Raw genomic sequence first — 22,035 nt, forward strand, 5'->3', positions numbered from 1 at the left:
ATCTTCACGTCCCAATGAGCTGTATCAGCTTCAAACTACATTAACTAAAAGATCCTTTTAGATAAGTTTCTAGAATACTGTTTCTTCTATCCAACCTCAAAATCTGCGTTGGAGCAAGCCTCCATCCTGGTATTCTTGCCATCGTGCACTGTTTTCTCCGTTATTTTTTAACAGAAAATTGACCAATGCTCGCCAGATTCTTGGGCATTTTCTCCCGCATACAAGGAGTCAGGTTTTGGGAGTGCCTCTGACGGTACTACGCCGTCAATGTTTTCATCCCACCTCAGTTGTTCGGCTTCTGATCGATCAGCATACCTTGTTGAGCCATTTGTTGCAGATGATGCTTTCGTGAGCATTTGTGCCACACATCCAATCAAACCTCGTTCGCTTTCCTTGGATTGTCTTCGAAGTGCCTGTTCAGTGCATTTGAGTAAGTTCAGTTGAAGGTAGTATAATGTGAGGCATAAAAAAGAAAGTGTGGTTGAGCTACAGACTTTCTAAGCTACATATCATTCCCTTTTTCACCAAAGCCGTAGCTGCTTGGCTCATAGATCACTTTCAAGGTTCAACCTTGAGACTGACTCATTGACATTAAGTGTGCACGCATTGACTCCGTAACAGCGTAAGCCATGAGAGCTTTGCCTCGCCCTGGACCGATGTATAGCACCTTATCGTTACCCTAATTGTGTTCGCTGGTTGTTACTCTTATGAGGTGGATTATGTAGCTGGAATCCAATTAGTACAGTTCATGTTTATATATTTCATGAATGCTAATCAGTGAACACTAACCATTTAAATGCTTCTCTTGGGGGCCGTCGCTCTAGGTACCTTCGGGTTCAAGGCATGACATAACAGTGACATTCAAAATACAAGTATCTTGCAAGATTGTCCACCATCAATGGGCATGATACTTTCGCGCACAGTCACACTACGTCTGCTGTGGATAGGCTTTCCCTCCTAACAACTGGATCTGGGTAGATTTGGTTAATGTTTCGACCGCAGCTCACCTCATTATAATCATGAGAGCACTTAACATTTGCCAGGACAAGGCATCTTGTCCCGAATAATGCCCGCACTAGTTCGTGGTGGCATATCATCGAACCCTCCAGTTTGATTTCATCCTAGTAGTTACCGATAATGCACTCACTTGAACTCAGAATTTGGTTGCAAGGAAATACTGCTTAGGTTTCTCCGCCTGACTTGTGCTAATTGTTTTACCATTTAGGCCTATCATATCTACTGTCGTTAGCTGTCATCGTATATGGTGACGATAGTGGAGTCCAGGTTATCGTGCTTCACTTCCCGCCATCATCTTGAAATTGTGCTTGTCACTGAGACGAAACTCGGATCTGATTTTGCTTTACTTTACTTGCAGTAGGTACTCAGCAGACAGACGACGCTATGGCGACTCTGACTTCCGACGATCTTCAGGCCGCAGTCACCCCCGAAATCGACTTGGCAGACGGCGCCAAGTTTTTCAACACTGAACGGGGCCAGTTGATAAGCTCCCTTTACATAGTTCGCTCTAAGTCCCTTCCAGCTGGAATCGGGGTTCCTCGATGCCCACGAACGATCCCCAAGTCATCCTACTCGCCCAGACGATCGGTATTCACTCCCCTCCAATCCAGGTTAGTCTTAATGTGCTACCGCCGAATTTTATTGAATTCTTTGCCGATGAGCTCTAATGAAAAACCTTTGAACTCCCTGCCTTAGTCTAGACTGAGCACAATAATTGCATCAGGACGAGAGGACTGTTCAAAAGAGTGATCTGAATGCAATTGTCTCCTGTCAATACGACTCCAATATGGCTTGTTCCTATGACGCTATTTCCTTCATCTTTGCGATTTTCTGTGTGCTTTTGTACAGTGTGATTAATGTCGTCTACTTTCGCCGTGTTCCCCTCGCGTTACCTTTGTTCCACCAAGTCCGTGGTTAGTTAACTGAATTACGCAAGCATTGAGAGACACTTATCGTTTATGCAGTGCGGTTGTCTCCGCCTGGGTTCCAGAGCACGTCTCTTGCTCTCTTATTTGCCACGCCTAAAATGCCTTCTGTCTGGATGGCTTTATGCTGGCATCAGCTATTGTTCATTATCATTGTCAGAGGGTACTTTGCTGAAACATCAGTATTAGGAAATTGTCATTTATGGTGCGTAGGTCGCATCTCAACATAGGCTTTGTGCGTAAGTCAGCTCACGTTCGGTTAATTTGTACAGCACACGAGCCTCGTACTTCAGATCAGTCAATACCAGCTGAAATCGCCAATGATACTGTCACCCAGACCGTATCGGTGAATAGTGTTACCGTCGGTGTTCAGCACTGACGAGCTGTGGTTGACGATGGTGGTGATGTTTCGCTCAGTATTCCTGTGTTTACATTTGCAACGTTTCTTTCTATTCACGCCTTTTTTCGTGAAGCTACTGTTATCGTTTGAAACCGAACTCGCCTCTCCTTTAATCTGGTGCATGCTCTCAGACCAACTTCCCAATAGTAATGTGTCCCAAGGCGCTCGCCACCGCCCTGAATTTTCTTGAATTTATTGTGGCCGCACTGTGGACTGTATTCTTCGGGCTCTTTTGTATCCTGATGTCACGTGTTAGTACCACAATCGAGTCTACTTCAGCTCATTTTTGAGTACAGCAAACCGCGTACGGTGGTTCTGATCCTTGCTGCTTTTGATAGCGCAGAAGAGCGTAACATAAATAGAGGTTGCTCGGTAAGCAACAGGAAAACAAATATTGCGTTAATTACCGAGTATAGTGGGTCGCCATGCCCTTCAGTGCCTCTGACCATCAGTTCATTCTCCTTTTTATCCCTACCTCAGGGACGATGTGGACTAGCGCAGCTAAGATACGTTACTACCTTTTCTCGTGCTTCGTCTCCAGGTTATACATTGCCAATCTCTTTGTTGCTTTCATTTGAAACCTGCTTTTGCAAACAGGGTACAGGAAGGCAGTTGATTGTCTGATCTAAGAAGTGACCGACTTAGTCGGTGTAGTTTGGCGCGGTCGGATCAGTTTACCAATCAGCTGATTTTGTTGTTAGAAATCATCCGCCGCACTTTAGCATTACCAATCCGTGCAGTGTTTTGGTCGCAGGTGACGTTTTTTGTCTTCCACCCACGGTGAATAGACCTCGGAGTTGTAAAGCAATACGAAACACGGTGCCGCTTCGTAGACCCTGCCTTTCGCTTACACTGACCTGGTCTAGACGTAGATGTACCGAGGCCACGAGAGAGCATAGCAGAAAGTTCCAAAGTCCAACGTGATACAGCTATCCAAACAAGTGTTTAAGCTTTCGCGGGTCTTCATCCAACGGCGCTTCCAGTGGCATGGACGCAAGATAGCTTGCAGATCCTGGCATTTAACGTCGGAACCGGCAATTCGTCAATCTTGCCCAATTGGTTGTTGGAGCTGCGGTTGACCTACCGCTGTGACGCTCTGAGCGAGTAAGCCGTGGGACTCTGATTTCTAATATTGCTGTGCACACTAGTTGTGATTGGAGTCGCATCCAGATGTGTAAAATTATCATTATTAGCTCAACTGTTCCGGGTATGTCGCAGCGCTCATGGTCAAGCTCAAGGTGGTGTCTTAGTGCAACTTCTACCACTTGATCAGCAATTTAACTTATATAGAGAGTAGTGATTTCAGACACAACAGTTCGTAGGACCCTGCCGACCCGATCGGTTCTTGCTGGATTTGAAAGCCAATGAATGATATTGGATTTACGCTTTTGAGTTGCCTTCGTCCAACGTGCGAGATGCATTCACTACACAGAAAGCGTTGTCAACGGATGACTCAAGCATCTACCAACTGCACTGAACGACTGTTGGGGTGCCGAGCACACCATTGGTTCCACAACCATCTATATTAGCGTGCACGGTCTTTCAGGATCCAAGTGCTCCTAAGGAATCTCGATATAGTCCGCTAACCAATCAACTTATAACACCCCAGCGGTACGCACAAACGTATGAAGCCGTACTCCAGTTCACCTACGAACTACCCGTCTGAAGCACAGTAAGCCACGTGTATGTCACAATCACCACCAGCACATCTTCGTCAGAGCTTGGGCCGCAGCTTTGATATATTGTGTTCGTCAGCGTCCTTCTAGTCGTACCTCATCGCACTCAACGAAACTTACTACCATTGTCGGACACCAGGAAGTCGGTACTTTTTCCAGACACTTGTTCTGTCATTCAGACAAACTGCCGCTATCCGAAGGCAGGACGACTAACCTGTTTTGACGCATCCCGTTTACCGCGGCGGAACTGTGCTCTATGGTGTTTGCATGTCGAATTGTATCGACCCTGGTTGTAGCTATCATGCACCGCGTTGTTGTATGAAGTTTCGCACACGCACGCCCTGATTGGCCGAGAGCGTGTTTTGCGGAACCAATTAGTTTTCACGTCTCAATGACGATCGCATTGCTTGTTTGTGTAGGACACGAGCATTTGTGTGGTACGTTCCTAGGTGGTGGTTTGTTTATCTGACGTCGAATCGGCTAACGACCCCCTATGATTCCACGGCGGATCTCCTCCAGATAACTATCTTGGTGAGTCAGTTCAACGCAGTGGCGATCTTTTCTGGGCAACGCATGATTTTCTCAGTATGTTGTTTGAAGCTTTTGTTACGTTTTGTAGTGCTAGCCCCTGTTTGGCTGAAGTACTTTTGTCTGCCGGCGGACTCGAGTTGTTATCTCCGTCGGATGTAAAAACATTTATTAGTGGTGATGACCTAAGTGAGATGGAGTTGTTGCAGAATACCACCAGCACTCGTTCATCAAATCTAACAGCTGTATTGTAAACGGTTCTTTACAGTGCGTTGTTGACTGCAGCCAAATGTCGCTAGAATCGTTGGTTTCTGTCGTCACTTTGAAACGTCTCGCCTCAGCGAAAGTAGGTATGTGAACTAGCCTACTCTGCAGTCAGTTTTCGGCTGCTGACGTCACGAATGTTACCTCATTTAGAGTAACAGGCGGTGACTGATCTTCTATCCGGTCTGTGATCCCTTCACTTGTAAAACCTCTAAAAGAATTGACCACAGTAATCGAAATGTTGGGACTAAGACACCACACGATGCCTAGGCTCTCCCAAAGCATCCGAATAATCATGCGCGAGAAGACCAATCGCGTTAGGCTGTTCCGTCTTCCTGGACTGTCATACTCGACCAGGCTGTATCTTCAGCGCTTCAGATTGGAAGCCAGTGACAAGTACGAATTTCTGGCGGAGCTTACAGCCTGCACGACACTACCACTCCAATCACGACAGAGACTCAGTCTTTCACTTCAGGCGCCCGAATATGCTTCGGCACGTCTGACGCTTTCTCATCTCACATCAAAAGAGGCCTGTGCAAGGTGGATACATACTTTGGTATGGTGACCCCTTTTCGTCAATGATGGATGAGTCAGGGTCTTGTCGGAAGAAGCTCCTTGTGGTAGGCAGCTTGGGAGACAAAGAGAGGTCGTGTACCACAGTACCGTAATCTCTCATCACAGTTAGAAGACCTTAGGTGTCTTGGTGAGCAGCACGTCGGTCCCTTTTAATAAAGGATCCATTGACTCGGTTTGATGGAATGAAATTCACGTTAACTTTGCCCGTTTAGGTCTTTCTATACTCTATGTTTTCCAATAACTTCACTGGAACCATAAATTGGTTTGCGTCACGCATGATGTGTGACTTCGTTTTCACCGGTAAGAGTATATTCTCGAAGGCTGTCCTTTATATCAGTCTGGCACGTTTAGTCGGCTTGCAGTGCCGGGTTGCCGAAGTGTTCCAGTTCAACCATCTTGCTTCGGGCAAAGGTTTAATACTCTATACTATTATGACGTTGCCTAAGTAGTTGGCATGTTGAAGTCGGTACTTCAAGCATAGCGGTAAAGGAGACTTCCTCTGCTGTGGTTGGATGGATATTGGGCTACTTGGCTGGCGAGAAGCTCATTTGGGTCGGGTAAAATAATCTAAAGCACTTTCCCGACTGTGATAGTGATCTCAGTTTGTTCAAGGGTTAGGGCACGAGCCAAAAGTTGGGAGTTTCACATTGACTCCTGACTTTGGTCACCCTTCAGTCTCAAGCCATTTGCTCCTTATGCGTTGTCTGATCGTTATTCACAAGATTACGTTCCACACTTAACGGTTACTTCCTTTGAGGGATTATGATGGAATTCTGTGTTAATCCTACTGGCGAATTCTTACGTCGATCTGACGTCAAATTCGTTTGTATCAGTCATTTTCGAGGTAGGAACTCATGCTGTCTGCAATTTGAGCTTAAGGATGAGATCAGCGCTTATCGAGTACCAGCGATAGGATTCTGGAGTTGATTTTGACATTGTTTGGCTAGTTTGCCTTGGTTTAGAACGGTTTGTAGCTCACTGGCTGGCATCGTTCAAAGTCGCTGCGTGGCTCCTTGAACATGCGCTTTTCTGTATTTTCATTGGTCATGGCGTTAATGACCCTTTTTCGAGGAACCAAATCAGTAATTCTTCATAGATGCGGTGGACTCTTCGGAGATGATTAATCCTATGGAAACCTCACGGGAATTGTCACCTAAGAATTAGCCCCTTTGAGCCCTAGGGGGACAGTATGCTTTCACTTCATGAAATCTCTAATTTCTTTCTTATAAGTTCTCCGTATCCCACCGCTGAATCTTTTTTTTCATTCTTACAGTCCTGTACTGTGCGCATCTACTCCGCACGCCAGATTTTCAGACTCGCCCGCAACACATGCGATCAACATGGAAGAGCTTGCTTTGGACCTGAGTCGTCACGGGCTGTGTGTCAACCCGGCGGATTTGGATGACAGTACATTTTCCGATTTACTTCCATCCACCACAGAAGCCGATTCGGGTTCGATGAACACTCCGGTCTCATTCAGCTTGTTTTCTCCGTCAGTGAACAAACCAGCACACATGGGTGAGGGCGACGTCTGTATGGATAAGTCGGATCGCGCGACTAGAGAGCGGATAACCAATGATGGGCGTCTGACAGCCAACAATGAGCTTGAATGGGATGATTCTGGGGATATTCGTGAAATGAGTATGTTGAATTTGTCTCCCCATGACATTGTTAGGCATTTCAGCGTGAGGCTCACATAATTAAAGGTACTCGCTCTCATCCACAAAGACTCGTACATCAGTTTCACCGCTAACCTCGTGATCACCAATGGTGTTTCTACCTACTGTGCATTGCTGATCAAATTTTTCCGCAAGGTGCTCTTCGCCACTTTGAGTGGTCTCTTGTTCTGACAGGCTTAGGGCTGCTCTCCAGGTATTCGGTATTTTCTGCCATTCATTCCGCTCCATTCGCATGATTGTGAATTTACGTCACAATTTTAAGCGCCATTTATAACCGGACATCAGCGTCCGTACGGTGTGACACATCAAAGCTCACTGTCCCAAAGCCTCTGAAATGTTACTTATAGAGGCGGCTTTCTTGTCTTGAATGATCTGGTTATCTTCCGAGGTGTGAGCCATATATGTTTCATTTAGCAGGATCCTTATGCAATCGAAGAGCTGCTGCTGCCCATTGAAGTCTCTTCGGGCGCCTGGTAGCCTTGGACGCTTCCCGACGGTTTGCTGGCCCTACTATGGAATAGTTATGGTAGGATAGTCCCCTCGACCTGATGAGATTTCTTTGTTGTCTTTTATATTTCCATCAATAAACCTGTTAAATCTGTTACAATTGCATTGCCCAGTGAATTTGTTTGAAAACACCCATTATGCCGGTCACTTTCCGGGTTCACTTGTGAACGCATGTGATATAGAGTGCAGATTATCGCACATAGGGAGCGAACTGTGAGTTGGAACGCCTGTGTAGACCAATGAAGTGTCTGATAACAGCTCTGGCCAAACGGTCGAGCGAACCCCTTGTGTCGCCACATAGTTAAGACAACTGCTGCTCCAATTTTTCACTTGGTTGTCAAGCTTTTGAAACTTTTTAAAATACTGTTTCCTAAGATCTTCAAAGACGTTAAGTAATTCTAGCCACCCTTGGTCAACTGTTTGCCGTCCACTGTCGAATTGTATAAGCAGTCTGTATGATCCACTACCGTCTGCATTACCCACAGCCACCAGATCAGTCTCTTCAGACAGCGGTTTCGGTCTCCATTCCGTTCCTGCCATAAACGTAGAAATTCCGAACCACATAATAGACGGCACTCCGGATACATTTTCGTGGAATGTCTATGATACCAACCCTCCATCGGTCAGTCGACATAGTCAGAGGCGAGCTTCCTTCACTTTTGTGGGTACGCATCATGTTGATTTGGAGCTTAACCATTGCGCGTCTTGGCACAGTTCTCTAAACTGCACGGAAAACAAGGTACTACAATCATCATCCCAAATCAAGGACGAGACAAGGACTAGAGACGCCTATCTTCGGAAAGACCCCAGCGTAAGTCTTTTTTATTTTGATGAGATGCACGCATCCAGTTCTTTGACGTTTTTGTTCACCGCGTGTCTGGTCTCTGATGTGACTCGTCAATGTGAATCTTTTCCGACGAACTTAGGTGTTGTCTTGGTGTTCTCCTTTTTGTCGCACCTGAGTCATAATGATGGTATTCCATGTATTATCGCCGCCTTCGACCTGATCTTTTGCAGGCACACTGTGCACATTATGTATGGCCTTTCCGAGTGTATTTTGAGAGCCTACGTGACCTACGTCAGTTGATTTCGCGTCTGGAAACATATCGATGATTGATGCAACCGAATTAACACTCACTAGTCTTTGAGTCATTCAACTCTCCAGGTCCTACAAGGTTTTACTCATGTTTATTGTCTTTGATGAAGTATGTATCGCATGTTTGTTCATTCCCACTGACATTAACCTACTCGTTTTTTGATGAGTAATCACCTATCCCTATATGACTCATCCTCGATCGAACTGACAGCTGCTAGCGCAGCGTCAGTGTTACTGCCACCGTTCTCAAAGCTTCATGCTGTTAGCTCAGTTTTTAGATTGTACATGTGAGCCAAACCAGTGCCGCTCTCCTCTAGCAGACAGCAGTGTCCACACTATCGTGTGTGTGTATGTGTATGTGTGAATGGAACCGATTAGCAGGCTTTGTCCGAGTTCACAGTCCTGTGTAGTTCGGTGTCCAAATTGTGATATCAGATTCGGTGCTCTCCACAAAATGCCGACCCGTGATGCAGGATGAGGTGTAACGAGACATTCAGCCAGCAGCGGCTAAGTGCGCATTTGTATTGTGGTCTCAGAGCCAAGCATAGCAACCAGCACACATCTATTTACCGGCCAGTGTGTTTGCCTTGGCAAGTGACCGATAAAATATTGTATCAAGATGCCATTTTTATCTTGAACTTTTGGAGTTCATGTAGCGGGTACAATGTCGGTCTCATGCAACTGCGACGGCCAATTACAAGACAGTGGTAACCAGACACTACCTTTGTGTGGTGTGTACTCGCACAAAATCATTCCAGACGATGCTGATTGAGACGTAGCCCGTGGACTCTTCAATACTTCATTTAGCAAAGCTAATTAGGACTTTTTTGGTCCGATTTCACAGTCGCCAAATTTGTACAGCAACTGATAATCCCATTCTGGACGTCAACCTCGTATGCGGATCACGGGAATACTGTCACTCAGTCTATGTTGACATATTCCATCATGGTTTATTCCAACTCGGATCTTTCAAGTCTCCGCATTTATAACACCGTAACATGGTAATTCCCAGTGCAATCCTAATCCGTACATATTTAGGGCGTACCCGGTATAATTTTACTCTTGCGTGAGGATAATCCAGCTTCTCCGATGACTCGGGTAGCAACTGCGGAACCTCGGGCGTCGGTGGCAAATCCGTCGTGTGTATTGATTCAGTTTTCGTTCAATTGGCGTGGGTCGTAGATAGCCCACAGACCCGGAAATTCAACATTGAAGTGTCGATCGAGGTTTTTAGCTGACCATCTTGACAAAAAACTTCATTCTTTGTGCAGTTTTAAGGACAAGAATAAGTGGTGTTGTGATTGGCGAAGAACACACCCAAACCATTGCAGTCGTTAGGTCAGTTGGTGGGTTCCAACGACGCCAAATAATCGACGGCGGACTTCTTCATTTAATACACAGTCTTCATGACTTTGAGAATAGTTCCAGTTTTCAAAGCAGTATATGTTGTATCTTTCGCTATTTCTTCGCCTCTCCAGGCAACCAAAGCTCCGCGCTTTTTGTGAAGAAAATATCAATTCCAAACGTGGTAGACGTCTGGTGTAGAAACTTGTCTGAAGGCAGTGTTACTTAATCAAACACGCTCTCCTACTTAGAAATCCGCGCCTGCCAGATCAGTTTATGGGTTTTAATTCACCACGCCTTGTCTTTCATTTCACAATCTGTGATTTCTGCTCAACTCTATTTCGCACTGAATGATCAGCGTTCGTAGTGATTTGTCTCCCCGTCAGTAGTTACTAGTAGTATCATTTAACTATGCATTATTACTCATTATCCTTGCTGCCGTGTAGAACGCACAAATCAAACATGGACTTTCGTCATCCCGGAACGATCTAGCGGATTCCGTCAGCCCTAGCGAAAAACCTATGCTTACCGGCAGTTCAGAAACACTGTTGAGTTTGTTTACGGGAAAGTCAGTCTTTGGTCCTAGAAACCCCGATCGGATTCTATCACCGGTAAGCTCGTACGAAGCAGCATTCTCCTCTTTTTTTCGCGTTTCATAACGTTTCCGAGAAGAAACTATGAGGTGTTCACTTGAGTTACATTAGTTTCCAATTAAGTTTCCAGAAGGGGCTGAATAGTGTGGAGCGCACCAGAATATGCGGGTCCTCTTACTTTTTGTGCATTGAACCCGAACAGTAGCACGCTTGGATGTCCAGCCCACTCCATCAGGTAAGGCGCTTTTATGATTAGCTCCGATAAATACGTCTAGTTATATGGGGTTAAGTAGACAGCAGTTACATAGTTTAATTAACGTGCCGTGCATATTCATCATGGGTGCGATGGATAACACGAAAGACTGGGCAATGAGTTTGAGGTGGTACGTGGTTGAGACACGAAATTACTGGCGGGAACATCCGTGGTTCAAACCCAACTCCGGCAACTCGAGTGCTCCTGTCTAGGCTTGGGTGACCTGGCATTATCTCAGCCCTCGTGCCTCCTACAGGTGGCGTAGCAGCCACACACCGAAAAGGTGGTACAATTGAACGATTGTTTCTTATCACTGGCAGACATTAAAGTAGTACCGGGGGGAACAGTCTCAACATCAGTCTGCTTGGGTTTTGTAAATCTTGACCCCATAATGGCCGACGTGACCTATGGTTACTCCCCGTCTGTTAGTGGCATGCGACCATCCACCTGTTCCACGACAGTGCCAAGACACTTTCGTTTTCACGATATCATCACCGCTTAGGAACAACGAGAACGTCAAGCATCACCTCGGGTGAAATGACTCCTTCTCCGTGCATACGTCATCGGAGGGTGACCGGTAAGCAGTTCTCCCAGCTAAGTATGGCGCTGTTCCTCTACCCAACGTCACTATTCATACTCATATTCATTATGAGGCACTTAGCTTTATTCCTATACTGCTGTTCTAATTACTCTTGTGACTACAACTTCTTAAGAGAATGCTGCTGAATAGCTATAAAAGTAATCTATTGTGCGCACACTGCGTGTTTCATTACGTATCAGGTTCGGCACGTAATGTCGAAATTTCAAGCCCGCATATGTTTATATGATAGCATGCTGGCTACTTTACGCGTACTGCTTGTCCTTCTTTTCTTTGCCTTGTTTTCTACTGCCACTGTGACCTAACCTGAGGACGAGTTCACAATTAAGTTCAATCTACGTCTTGTGTCTTTCAGGGTCCGTCCACGCATAATGCATTTTTTCCGTTTGACGCTGTGGGATTGACCAACGGCAACGGTAAGTTGGTTGGATCGGCCTTTGATTGGGTCGTTTACACACACGCGCGCGCGTTTTTCGTTGATCGATGTTCGAAGGCGCGTAAGATTCGTCTTATGATCACGTGTTGTCGACAGCCCGTTCATTTATCCGCGTATTAAGCCAGGCGACGGTCATGAATGGCGTAGTCGTACACAAGACCGATCACGAACTACGTCTATGGGTTAATCCGTCCCTTCATAGTAAGTTTGCTCTCTGTCCGCTATTCCACTGTGTAGCGACTCCGCGCGGGGTGCTCCCCACCTCATCAACAGAACTGGTCCATCTACTGGAATCACTTCGACAGGATGCACGTCCGTTGATCGATCTGATGTGTCGTTTGGATCAAGGTCTGGTTCCCGTGCATGCGAATGCGGAAAAAGGACGGACTGTGCTCAAGTCCGCAGAGACCGTGGATTTGGAACAGGAACGTATGCAATTAGATATTGACCGAAGCTTTTTAAAGGTAAGTTGAAACTTTACCGTGTGTCTATCTGATCAATGTAACTTAATTCCGCAGTTATGGTTTCAGTCATGTCAGCTGCGCAACTGCTCAAACGGCGCCATTAGGTTCACAGTGCATTCACCATAAAGTCCCTTCATTGTATAAGCTAGTTACACTAGGCGGAAACTGCAGTTTATTGCAATAGCCCTCCTCAAGGGAAACCTCTCCGAAAAAAACACCCCGCCAGCCAGCTTCATCTCACCTGGAATCCAGCTGAATCTCTCATTTGTGATGTTTCCAGGCAACCGAATGTGCTGCACCAGGCCGCCTCATGTTTCAATTGGTACGATATTCGAGATATCGCGATACATGTATATTCGTAATATACTACTCATAAGGTTGCATTAACTTTAACTTTACTTTGGATCCACCTCTTACAAATGCTTCGGCGTTATTTGTTGTGAGATAGTTGCTTCTCGAAACATGCCGATGGTTCATTCACTGGCCTCATCGAATATTGGTGGAAACAGGACGGAGTTGAGCAACTTTCCAGGTATTTTTTTATTTTTCGTACACCCCTAGTTTGTCGTTATGGACGAAATTCTACGTAGGATCTTATCCGCAGAGAGGTGCACAAAGCTTGCCCCACAAAATACTGCATTGGAACTTTGACTCTAGAAGTATCTACAACGAATAGCCACCGTTTTTGGATTTGTTTCCTGCATAGTCGTGCAAAGTGTTCCGGATACCTGCTACTATTCAATGTCCACGTTACGTAGCCTCGAGATAGCCCATCGGTTAAGGCGCGAATTTACGACCTTCGCATCTCGACTGCTTCTGTCTGAACTTGGGCGACCAAGCAGTATCCCGGTCATCTTGCTTCCTTCCGGTTGCGTAGGAGCTAGGTACGGAAAACGTGTTACAGCTCAACGGTTATTATCTTTTATACTAGCTGACCACCTTGGGTTCAAGTAGACCATAAGGTTGACGGAAAATTGGAGACTGCGCCTACCTGATGAGACCCAAGAAGGGCGAAATCTGTCAGGTGCAACCTGTCATCATTTTTATGGGTAGCATAATACGTCTATACATGTATCGCGATATCTCGAATATCGTACCAACTGAAACATGGGGCGGCCTGATGTAGCACATTCAGTTGCTTAGAAACATCATAAACGAGAGATTTAGCTGGGTTTCAGATGGGTCTTTCGCAAATCCAAGTTGGTTTGCAAATGAATGCATTTCACTTATTTCGTGCAGTTTGGGTTCAAGTAGAAACTTGGGGACTGCACATACCTGATGAGTCCCAAGAAGGGCGAAGATGGTCGTGGACTGCCGAAGAATCCCAATTAGTTTGCTTTGGGAAAGATGATACCAACTGCCGAAACCCAAGAACTGAAGTGGCCTTAACCCATCAAAACGCACTGTGTAAGCATATTTAAAGCGGTGACTACAGTTTCTGGCAAAGATTTAATGATGCTTCTTATGGGAGAGAGACTTACCCGGAGAATACTTCATCGTTTGTGAAGAAAGATATCCTCACAAAGTCTTACAAATCTGTTTTCAGTTCTGAAGGATCTGGTAATTTAGTATTAGATTAAAAATAATACTCATCAAAGAAATTCTACATCTCAGAAAAGTCCATAATGATGCATTCCGTATCATAAGATCTGTCCGGAGGGGGTGAAGACAGGGTACTCTAACGGGGTCACCCTCGATCAGGACCAGCTCCTACAGCCGTTCCTCAACAACGATAGCCTGTTATCCGTTGAGTAGCTTCCGTCCCTCACTATGTGGCGAGTCAAGTCAAAGCTAAAATGTAAGTATTCACCACCAAAAGCGGAATCCGCTTTCACAGCTACACAGTGGTCTATAGTGAAGTCATTATTCAATTCCATCAGGAAGCCACTCCCACAGGTCCGACCTCCAGAGGTCAACAACCTGAACTTTCGAAAATCGTCTTGAAAGAAAGGTGACGCGTTCGACCGTCCCGTGGTATCACTCATCAAAAGTGCCTCTAAAATTCTCAGATCCCACTGCACCGACAAGGCACAGGCCGCAGCACGTCCTCGTGAACTGCCCTTCAGTGGTCTTGTCATCCTGGGAATTAGCAAAAAACGTGGGTCATCACCTGTAAACCAGATGCCGTATAACCCCTACCGCGCTCTGAGAGCTGTAACTCCTGGCCTACGAGGCTGGTAATAGCCACATTAATTTACACTAAAAAACTGAATTGCAGGACGGATGTCTGAACCGTTTTCTACCTTGTCCAGAAAGACCCAAAACACAGTCGTCATCAGATCGCTTTTTGCGAACTGGTGAATCCCGAATCTTTCTCCGTAACTATATCATTCATAATTGTATACCTTTTGTCAGCTTGATGGGACACACTGGTCATAAGGTTTCTGAAAACTCTTCGACGGACAACGATCGGTCATGAGCGGCCCTTGTGCAGCATGCTTGTTTGCGGGACACCGTAACCGAAAAATTTCGCTGGAATTCACTCGAATCTTCCGTTAATAGCATTTTAATCTGCAAAGGAGTTTAGTTCGCCAGTTACAATTGATGCTCTTTTTTTCACTATTTTGTAAGCGACATTCTATCGCACGTTGTTTAAGTGTGGAAACATTCGTTTATAGGCAGTGTACCTGTCATGTCGTCGTCCACACTACATGTCCTATCCACTCACGATTTCTAGGTTTTGTTTTGTGTGTATGTGTTGTGTTTGTTTCCACCGAGAATCGGAAGCTGCCCGAACACTGTCTTGGTAGACGTTCCAGCATTTCTCACCTTGCCTGCGACACAGTACTTCCTCCAATAGTCTCTTCCAGGACGATCGTAGAGCCATATATGTCGCTCATTCGGATGTGCTACTCTTCTGTTCTTGTCGAAATTACGGTCACTCTCTGGATTCGGCTTAATTAACCTGGTTTTAAGTCCTACTGGAATTATCCAAGTTGAGCGCCACCACTTTCCCTTATTCACACAAATTATGGTTGTGCGGTAGTGAAACAGTCGCACTCAGCTCTTGTCTAGAATTATGGTCAAAATCGTCCCATTTCAAACCAGCGATTCATGGTAGAAAATGAACCTTTTACGTTCAGTTTTCACCAGATAAGTCTAACGCACCCGCTTCATTCTCTCTTCACATACGAGCTACTGAGGCAGTTGTTAACGAGCATTCCGCTGCACACTAAACATTTGACTCTAGAAACGTGTAAGCTATGTGTATTGTCGAGTTTGACGGCCGTTTTTCTTGGGGACTGTGTGATATCGCTTCTCAACTTCGGGTATTCTAGTCAGTTTGCCGACGCAATCTATTTGCGATTATTATTCCTTGACATGAGACTTCGATAGACAATTGAACTGCGATTAGTCCTCCGTCACAGGACAATGGGAGTAGCGTTTTCTTTGTCTCTCCACTACCGGTTTAAATTGTGTCGATCTCACTCGTTTTCTCCATTTCAGTATTACGATCGCTGTTTGGACCGTTGGACTTCTATTTCGGACGACCTTTGCGACAAATATGGTGTTTCGCCCTCCAGGCCCGGATTTACTCCACCTTCAGACAATACGCATTTATCCGAAAAATCTAACAACCTCGAGAATCTCAATAAAGATGCCATTCTGGTGGGCGTTTTCGCCGATTGGCTGTCTGGCTTGAAAGCCAGGTAGGCAACATGCTTCGCTGTACTCGGTATTCTGTTTGTGAATCGTTGAATAGAACTGTAACATGATGAACTTAGTGCGGTTATCGTGCATTGTTGTTTCATGACATTTCATCGCTTACGATTTTTATCGTGCCCACCTCTGCCCCATCAATGGTTGCTTGTATTTGTCGCAAATGGTATACCTCTGTTTCTTAATCAAGTAGAACGAACCAGATACGATGTACTCGAGAATTTCAGTGTCTACGTATTTCGCAATTATTTTTCTGCACTGATCTCTACCTTAAATGCTCTAACTTAACTTTATGCTCAATATCACATGCTCTCTCACAACCCATTCGCACTGCCGCGCATCAAACATATTTACTAAGATCATTTTGTACTCTTTCTAAACGATTGCAATGGGTCGTTAATTGATTGTCAGACAAAGATATGTCTGGAAAATATCCATTTCACAGCCTATCAAGTGACGCTCCCCATTTGCGAGGCAAAATCACCGGCCTACTACACTAGCTTGGCTGTTCATGTACGCTGTGTCGAAGCAACTGTGCTTGAAACGCGGTGAAGTACTAGATAGCTTGATCAACCGGTGATGCTATAAAAGTGGCAGTATTCTGATAACTTCTATCAACCGAGTGTTGTCCCAGTGTGTACGCTTTAAATGAGGTCACAATAAATGCCTCGGTACCGTGGTGTAAGCCAAGATTTTCAGTCCGTTTTACGGCCTTTATCTATCTGTCCCGTGATTTGAAGCTATTCTATGGTTTGTTGTTCTTCGTTCTTATTGCCCGCAAACTGACTAGGTCCGTCACTTTTCTATACACGTCACTGGAACAGGTCAGGATCTTTTCAATGTCCCTAACTGACACCACGGTCAACATAATCCAATCTTTTTTTAAATTACGTACAGAAATTGCCCTCATTAGCACCTCTGACTTTCGTACTCTATAGCATATCGCCAATTCGACAACCGCTTCTGCAAACTTAGTTGCATGACCTGCCCCTTTTAGGTTAGACGGCTGCTTCCATTAACTTCCGTTTTCTCACATCCCGACTCCTCCTCCTATTGTGAACAGCCGACCAATTCAGCTTGCAAATAGGTGTATCCACGGTTTCCTTTTGATGTATTTTGGTTGAAACCATGTGTATTCCCGCGAAGGCGAACGTCCGCAAGGTGTGAGGCGTACATATTACCTCATTAAACAGAGAACCAACAACCTCAGTCGTCTTGATGCCCAAACGAGATTTGGAAATAGTTGTATGGTACTTTAGAAGGTAATAAAGCGTTCATTTGAAAGCAGCCCACTTCCGATTCCCTTTCAACTACTCACTGAGACCACTTTTATTTATATTAATATTGTACGATACACGAGGCCTGCTGTCCACTTTTTCCAATTCCCACCGCACTGAGCGAATGTGTCGAGGAGTTTCCCACTTCACCGACCGGAGTATTCGAATTGCGACTGTCTTCAGGGGAAATATCTGATCGATAGGGTCAGTAAGCATAACGTTAACAGAAAGAATTGGTAGTTACAGAACCTCAATTCTTTTCTATACCTTTGTAATGGATGTGCATGCACTAGTGGACATAGTAGGCTAATTGTAACTGGTATGCAAGCAGTCTTACTCCGCAAAAAAAGAGAAAGGTCATGTAATCCTTCTATGTATTAAACAGCGGATGTCCCTGTCTCGAAACCCACACAACAAGGCGGGTATTTCACTAACAAAGCGGGTCGTAAGAGAGCCGGCACCGACTTAAGCGGCGACGATTTCATGCGGCGATTTATCGCTTCTTTTGTGGAAAGTTAGAAAAACAGAGGTGTTCCCGTCGGCTAGAGGCGGTTCAGTATCGCAGATTGGGCAAAAACTCATGGAGTGGTACGAGAAGGCCATTGGTTCACGGATGGTGTACATCTGTAAAGGCGCTCTGTTTTATAGTAGGACAATAGTTTTGGTTACTTCTGTTTTGTTTTGGGAGTCGCAGTTTTTGCTGTACGACAGTCATCATCATTGTCAGCTGTGAGAACCGCGTACTTGTCGTACAGTGGTTATAGCTGTCACAGTTTCGTTCACCGATGATTTGGGGTAGCCAGCTGCGCATTGGAGAAGGGGGCTGACATAACTGATTCGTAAACACAGGGTTGTCAGTTGGGGATTTGGAAGGGAGCTAGTACAATTGTTGCTACTCTTTTCGGGATGTAGAACTTTCTCTTCGCCTGCACACACTATATTAACCGAGCAGCTTGTAATGAGCTCCATCGAGCAGGGTTGTTGGTGTGCCTGTTTATGATCTTGTGAGAATTAATTTTCGGACGTACATCGGAATAACCAGACGAACTAGAAATCCAGAATTCATATCAGCGCAGCAAGTAGCACGTACGTATTCGAATTGGCGTGTATGTACAGCATATAGAATATGAAAACGAGAGAATAATGAATAGAGCATCAGTCATGTTCAGCACAGATCTACATCTTCATGTTTTATTTTTCTGGTAGTTAGAGATATCGCTTAACTGCTGAAAAATTTGGGATAGCGTTTCCTGGGCTTACAAACAACTGTTTTAGGCCCGTGGCAAGTTCGAAGATATTACGCCAGGACAGTACCTGCGCCAACCAGTACAATGTGTGTACTGAGTTCGATACGACAGCATCCAACGATTCAAACAAGATCGTTCAAGTTTATCAATACCGAATTCCATCTGGGGACAGAGGAAGAGAGACATCTGGCATTAATGTTCTCTCCTAAGTGGAATCGGCCCCACCTCCGAGTCTTACCTGTAGAATAGCAGGTGGTTTCTTTGCCTGTGTGTATCAGTGTCCTCAGAATGAGCTCCATAATGCACAGTCTCTACGCCGAATTTCAATTCTTGAGTCCACGCTTGATTAGTTCTGTCCAAGCAACTTTGTTCTGTCTCAACTTCCGTGCATTTCCAGTAGTTATGTGCATTTATGTATAATAAAAATACCGCTGGAGCGTTCTTTGCCTTCGTGCGACAGACATGCTGCCCTTCGCCACAAGCTTGATTCTCGTGCTCTCTGGCTGGATCACTTGGCTGGACTGAACCACGAAGTAGACCAATCCCTATCCGTGCTCGCAGATCGTGTCAAAAACGCTGTCGAGCGTGCTTGTTCCATGATCCAAACATTGCGCGGTAACTGTTCTGATCAAACGCATACGGGGGACGAAACTAGAGGAATGCCCGCCGACCAGCAGATGCGTTTCGGACGCACCCAAGTTCTGCAAACCTTGGGCGAGTTAAGGGTAAGAAGTATCGTCGTGTCAACGTTGCCTTTTTCTATCTGTCGCTTCTTTTAGTGCTACCAACCCATATCAGTTAGCGTGTTTCGCATCTTTCTCAGACTTGTGTTTAGTATTCACACTCCATCATGCATGTTGGCCGCTCACTAATGATTCGAGTCATAAGGGTCACACTAGCAAGTATTCTAGGCCGGGAGTACTCGGTTAACGTGAGAAACTGCCTCCCATATTTTGGGACACTTACCGGTGGCCGCTGCCTTTGTGATTCATTTCCCCACCACTTCCGAATTGGGGAATGGCCACTCAGGCTCCCAGAAATGTCCACCCCTACTTGCTCCGTCGCCTGCCTGAACCTCGTCGTGAGTAGTAATCACTGAGTGTATCGAACTCAATTTTCAAGATGGCTTATCAACGAATGGCGCCTTAGTTTGAGGGTCTATCGAATACACTTGTATGATTAAGTAATAAATGGATAGTAAACAATCGTACCTGTCCTCATGTGGTCTCTTACGTTTAGACAGCGAGTGGTCCGAAAAAAGGCGAATCGATCCCGAACGCACGTTCTCCTTGTGTTGCAATCATAAATGAGTGTTGAACAGAGAGGGCGTTCTTAACCATTCTTGTGCTGGCCACGTCTACCTCTTAGAACAACCAAAAGTTCAGTTTGAGGAAGGGGCTCTGTGACCGAAACCTGGTGGGGTTGATTTCACGTAAGACCGTTTTTCCAAAGTCAGCGGTCCAAGAGGTTTCTCTATTGGGAGTAATGTCGGTATATTTTATTACGATGGCAGACTTGCTAAGTCGTGCGAATTGACGGCTTCCATATTCATTGACACTGGCATTTGCTCTCCTGTCACCAATTTGTACTTTCTATTCACCACCGATGATGTAATCATCTGATTCTGATGGAAAATGTCCGTGTGTATTGTTCCCAGAAGTGTTCCGTATTTTCCAACAATGAACGTGTAGTTTCATATTCTTACATCTAAGCGTTTCTCTCTGTTATGCTTGTAGGAACTCGGTGATCAGGTCTCAACTGTCGAATTACGTGTCGGAGCATCACACTTGATGGAAGACTCGTTTGATTTAGGCTATCCGGCAAACCATCTCCGACACTCCAGTGGCTCCAACCTTTCCATCGATATAAATAGTTCCGGGCTCAACACCTCTGTCGATTCACCACCCAATGAGGGCACGGTACAGCTGTTGTTTCGACAGACAGCCGTTTTAAGACAGCGCCTCAAGTTAGCAATCAAGCGACTCGAACGAGCCGCTGTTCTGATTAAACTGGATTTCCCGGTTGAAGAATCTCATTCCATTACTCCTACCACTTCATGTTCCACGGTGACGCAAACTGCTCAGTATGAAGAGGATGCTCCCGATCAGCAAGATTCCCAAATGCCCACTGATGATGGACATCATTTATCCATTCCATTAGACAATAACCACAGCTCTACCTCTAGCATTTTTTGCTATCTCGTGCCATTCCTTTTGGTCTTCCTGTGCGTCTTCCTTGTCCTGTTTGGAAAATCCCCAGTCCCACCGTTCAGCTTTTCGTGTTATCCACGCACCGACATGTCTGTTGTGGACTTCAGTCCCAACTGGTTCGTGCGTCACATGTTCTGTGTCTACTTTCCGACAAGTGACCGGCATGTGTGGTAGCATTTCCTTTTTTCCGGTGAACACAACTCACAGAGATTTCCCCCTTGTTTTTTTTGGTTCATTGTTAATCTTTTGGCAGTCAATTGCCGTCACCGGGTTCTCAAATTTCTTAGGATGACGGGATAGTGTGTTTGTCCCCGTGAGTAGAAAGTTAACTCTATTTTACTCATATGCTGTCTGCTTATTGGTGTTCTACGTCTTGAAGGTTCGTTGTTTATGTCTAGAATGACAGCGACGACCAGGGTTTCGAAGGATGCCAAACGGAAGTGGTGTGTACCATGGTAATCTCCTTTAAAACACTGAGTGTGTCTTGAACGACAAGTGGTTTGTCGTAGGCTAAGTCATCTAGTACTCGAAGGAGTTCTGTTGCTTACCATAGTGCTCGCTCGGGGCTTTCCTCGTTCGAACCATAGACTGCAAACCTGAACGACGTTTGTGTTCGTGCGGTCTGATGTATGCTATCACTGGATTGATATGGCTTGGTCTGTCGAGTCTCAGTTGCTTTTCAGCCCGAATCAGGACCAATTTAGAAAGAGTTATTATATCGGATGCTGATTCACCGACAATCCAAGTGAATGGACTACAATCTGATGTACTTCTGAAGATCAGGGGTACGTAGTAATACTGAAGCTAGGAAGTCGATTTCTTAGGGAACTTCTGATCCAGCTGCATATGTTTTTTTCTCTTTAAAACGTCAGTCAGCTCAAACTCACCAACAAGTCCCAATGAAGCACGCCTATAGGCTATCAGATTTTCGTTGGTGTAAGCCTATCGGCTGACACAGCGATTAAGTCGCGTTGCTGGACACAGCAATAAAACAACACAGGATGACTAAGCTTATACCTGTATCTTTCGAACCCAGGTAAGCCATCTGTCCATCAAATGAAGCTTAGTGATGAACTAGCCGAAACTAAGTGGTTTTCTGACTCGGTGTTTCGTGCTACACTAGCTGTTTGTTCTTGAAACGTTTCAAACGCTAACCAGGTCCATATGCTTCCTGCTCAGCCGGTTTCATAATGCAGTTCTGTTTAGCTCAGGATAGCCCGTAGTGCAGCATACGAGGTGAAGTTTGATGGTGTCGCTATAGGCTCTGATCCAGAACCGATGGTT

General features: G+C 45.4%; 1 protein-coding gene across 1 annotated transcript in view; it reads left to right on the plus strand.

The window, feature by feature from the left end:
• T265_15309 (hypothetical protein) overlaps positions 1-21,101 on the plus strand; it is a gene marked incomplete at both ends in the record, with an annotated part of 30,621 nt that extends 9,520 nt beyond the window's left edge. The window contains 11 exons of the mRNA XM_009177514.1: positions 175-430; positions 1,376-1,628; positions 6,661-7,028; positions 8,059-8,384; positions 10,460-10,624; positions 11,813-11,873; positions 11,960-12,094; positions 12,131-12,357; positions 15,805-16,007; positions 19,002-19,266; positions 20,278-21,101. Of these exons, the coding sequence (XP_009175778.1) occupies positions 175-430; positions 1,376-1,628; positions 6,661-7,028; positions 8,059-8,384; positions 10,460-10,624; positions 11,813-11,873; positions 11,960-12,094; positions 12,131-12,357; positions 15,805-16,007; positions 19,002-19,266; positions 20,278-20,925 (2,907 nt within the window). The remainder of the gene's footprint in view (positions 1-174; positions 431-1,375; positions 1,629-6,660; positions 7,029-8,058; positions 8,385-10,459; positions 10,625-11,812; positions 11,874-11,959; positions 12,095-12,130; positions 12,358-15,804; positions 16,008-19,001; positions 19,267-20,277) is intronic.
• Between the last annotated feature and the right edge of the window lie 934 nt (positions 21,102-22,035).

The sequence above is a fragment of the Opisthorchis viverrini genome, assembly GCF_000715545.1.
Source record: "Opisthorchis viverrini unplaced genomic scaffold opera_v5_438, whole genome shotgun sequence".
Lineage (NCBI taxonomy): Eukaryota > Metazoa > Platyhelminthes > Trematoda > Opisthorchiida > Opisthorchiidae > Opisthorchis > Opisthorchis viverrini.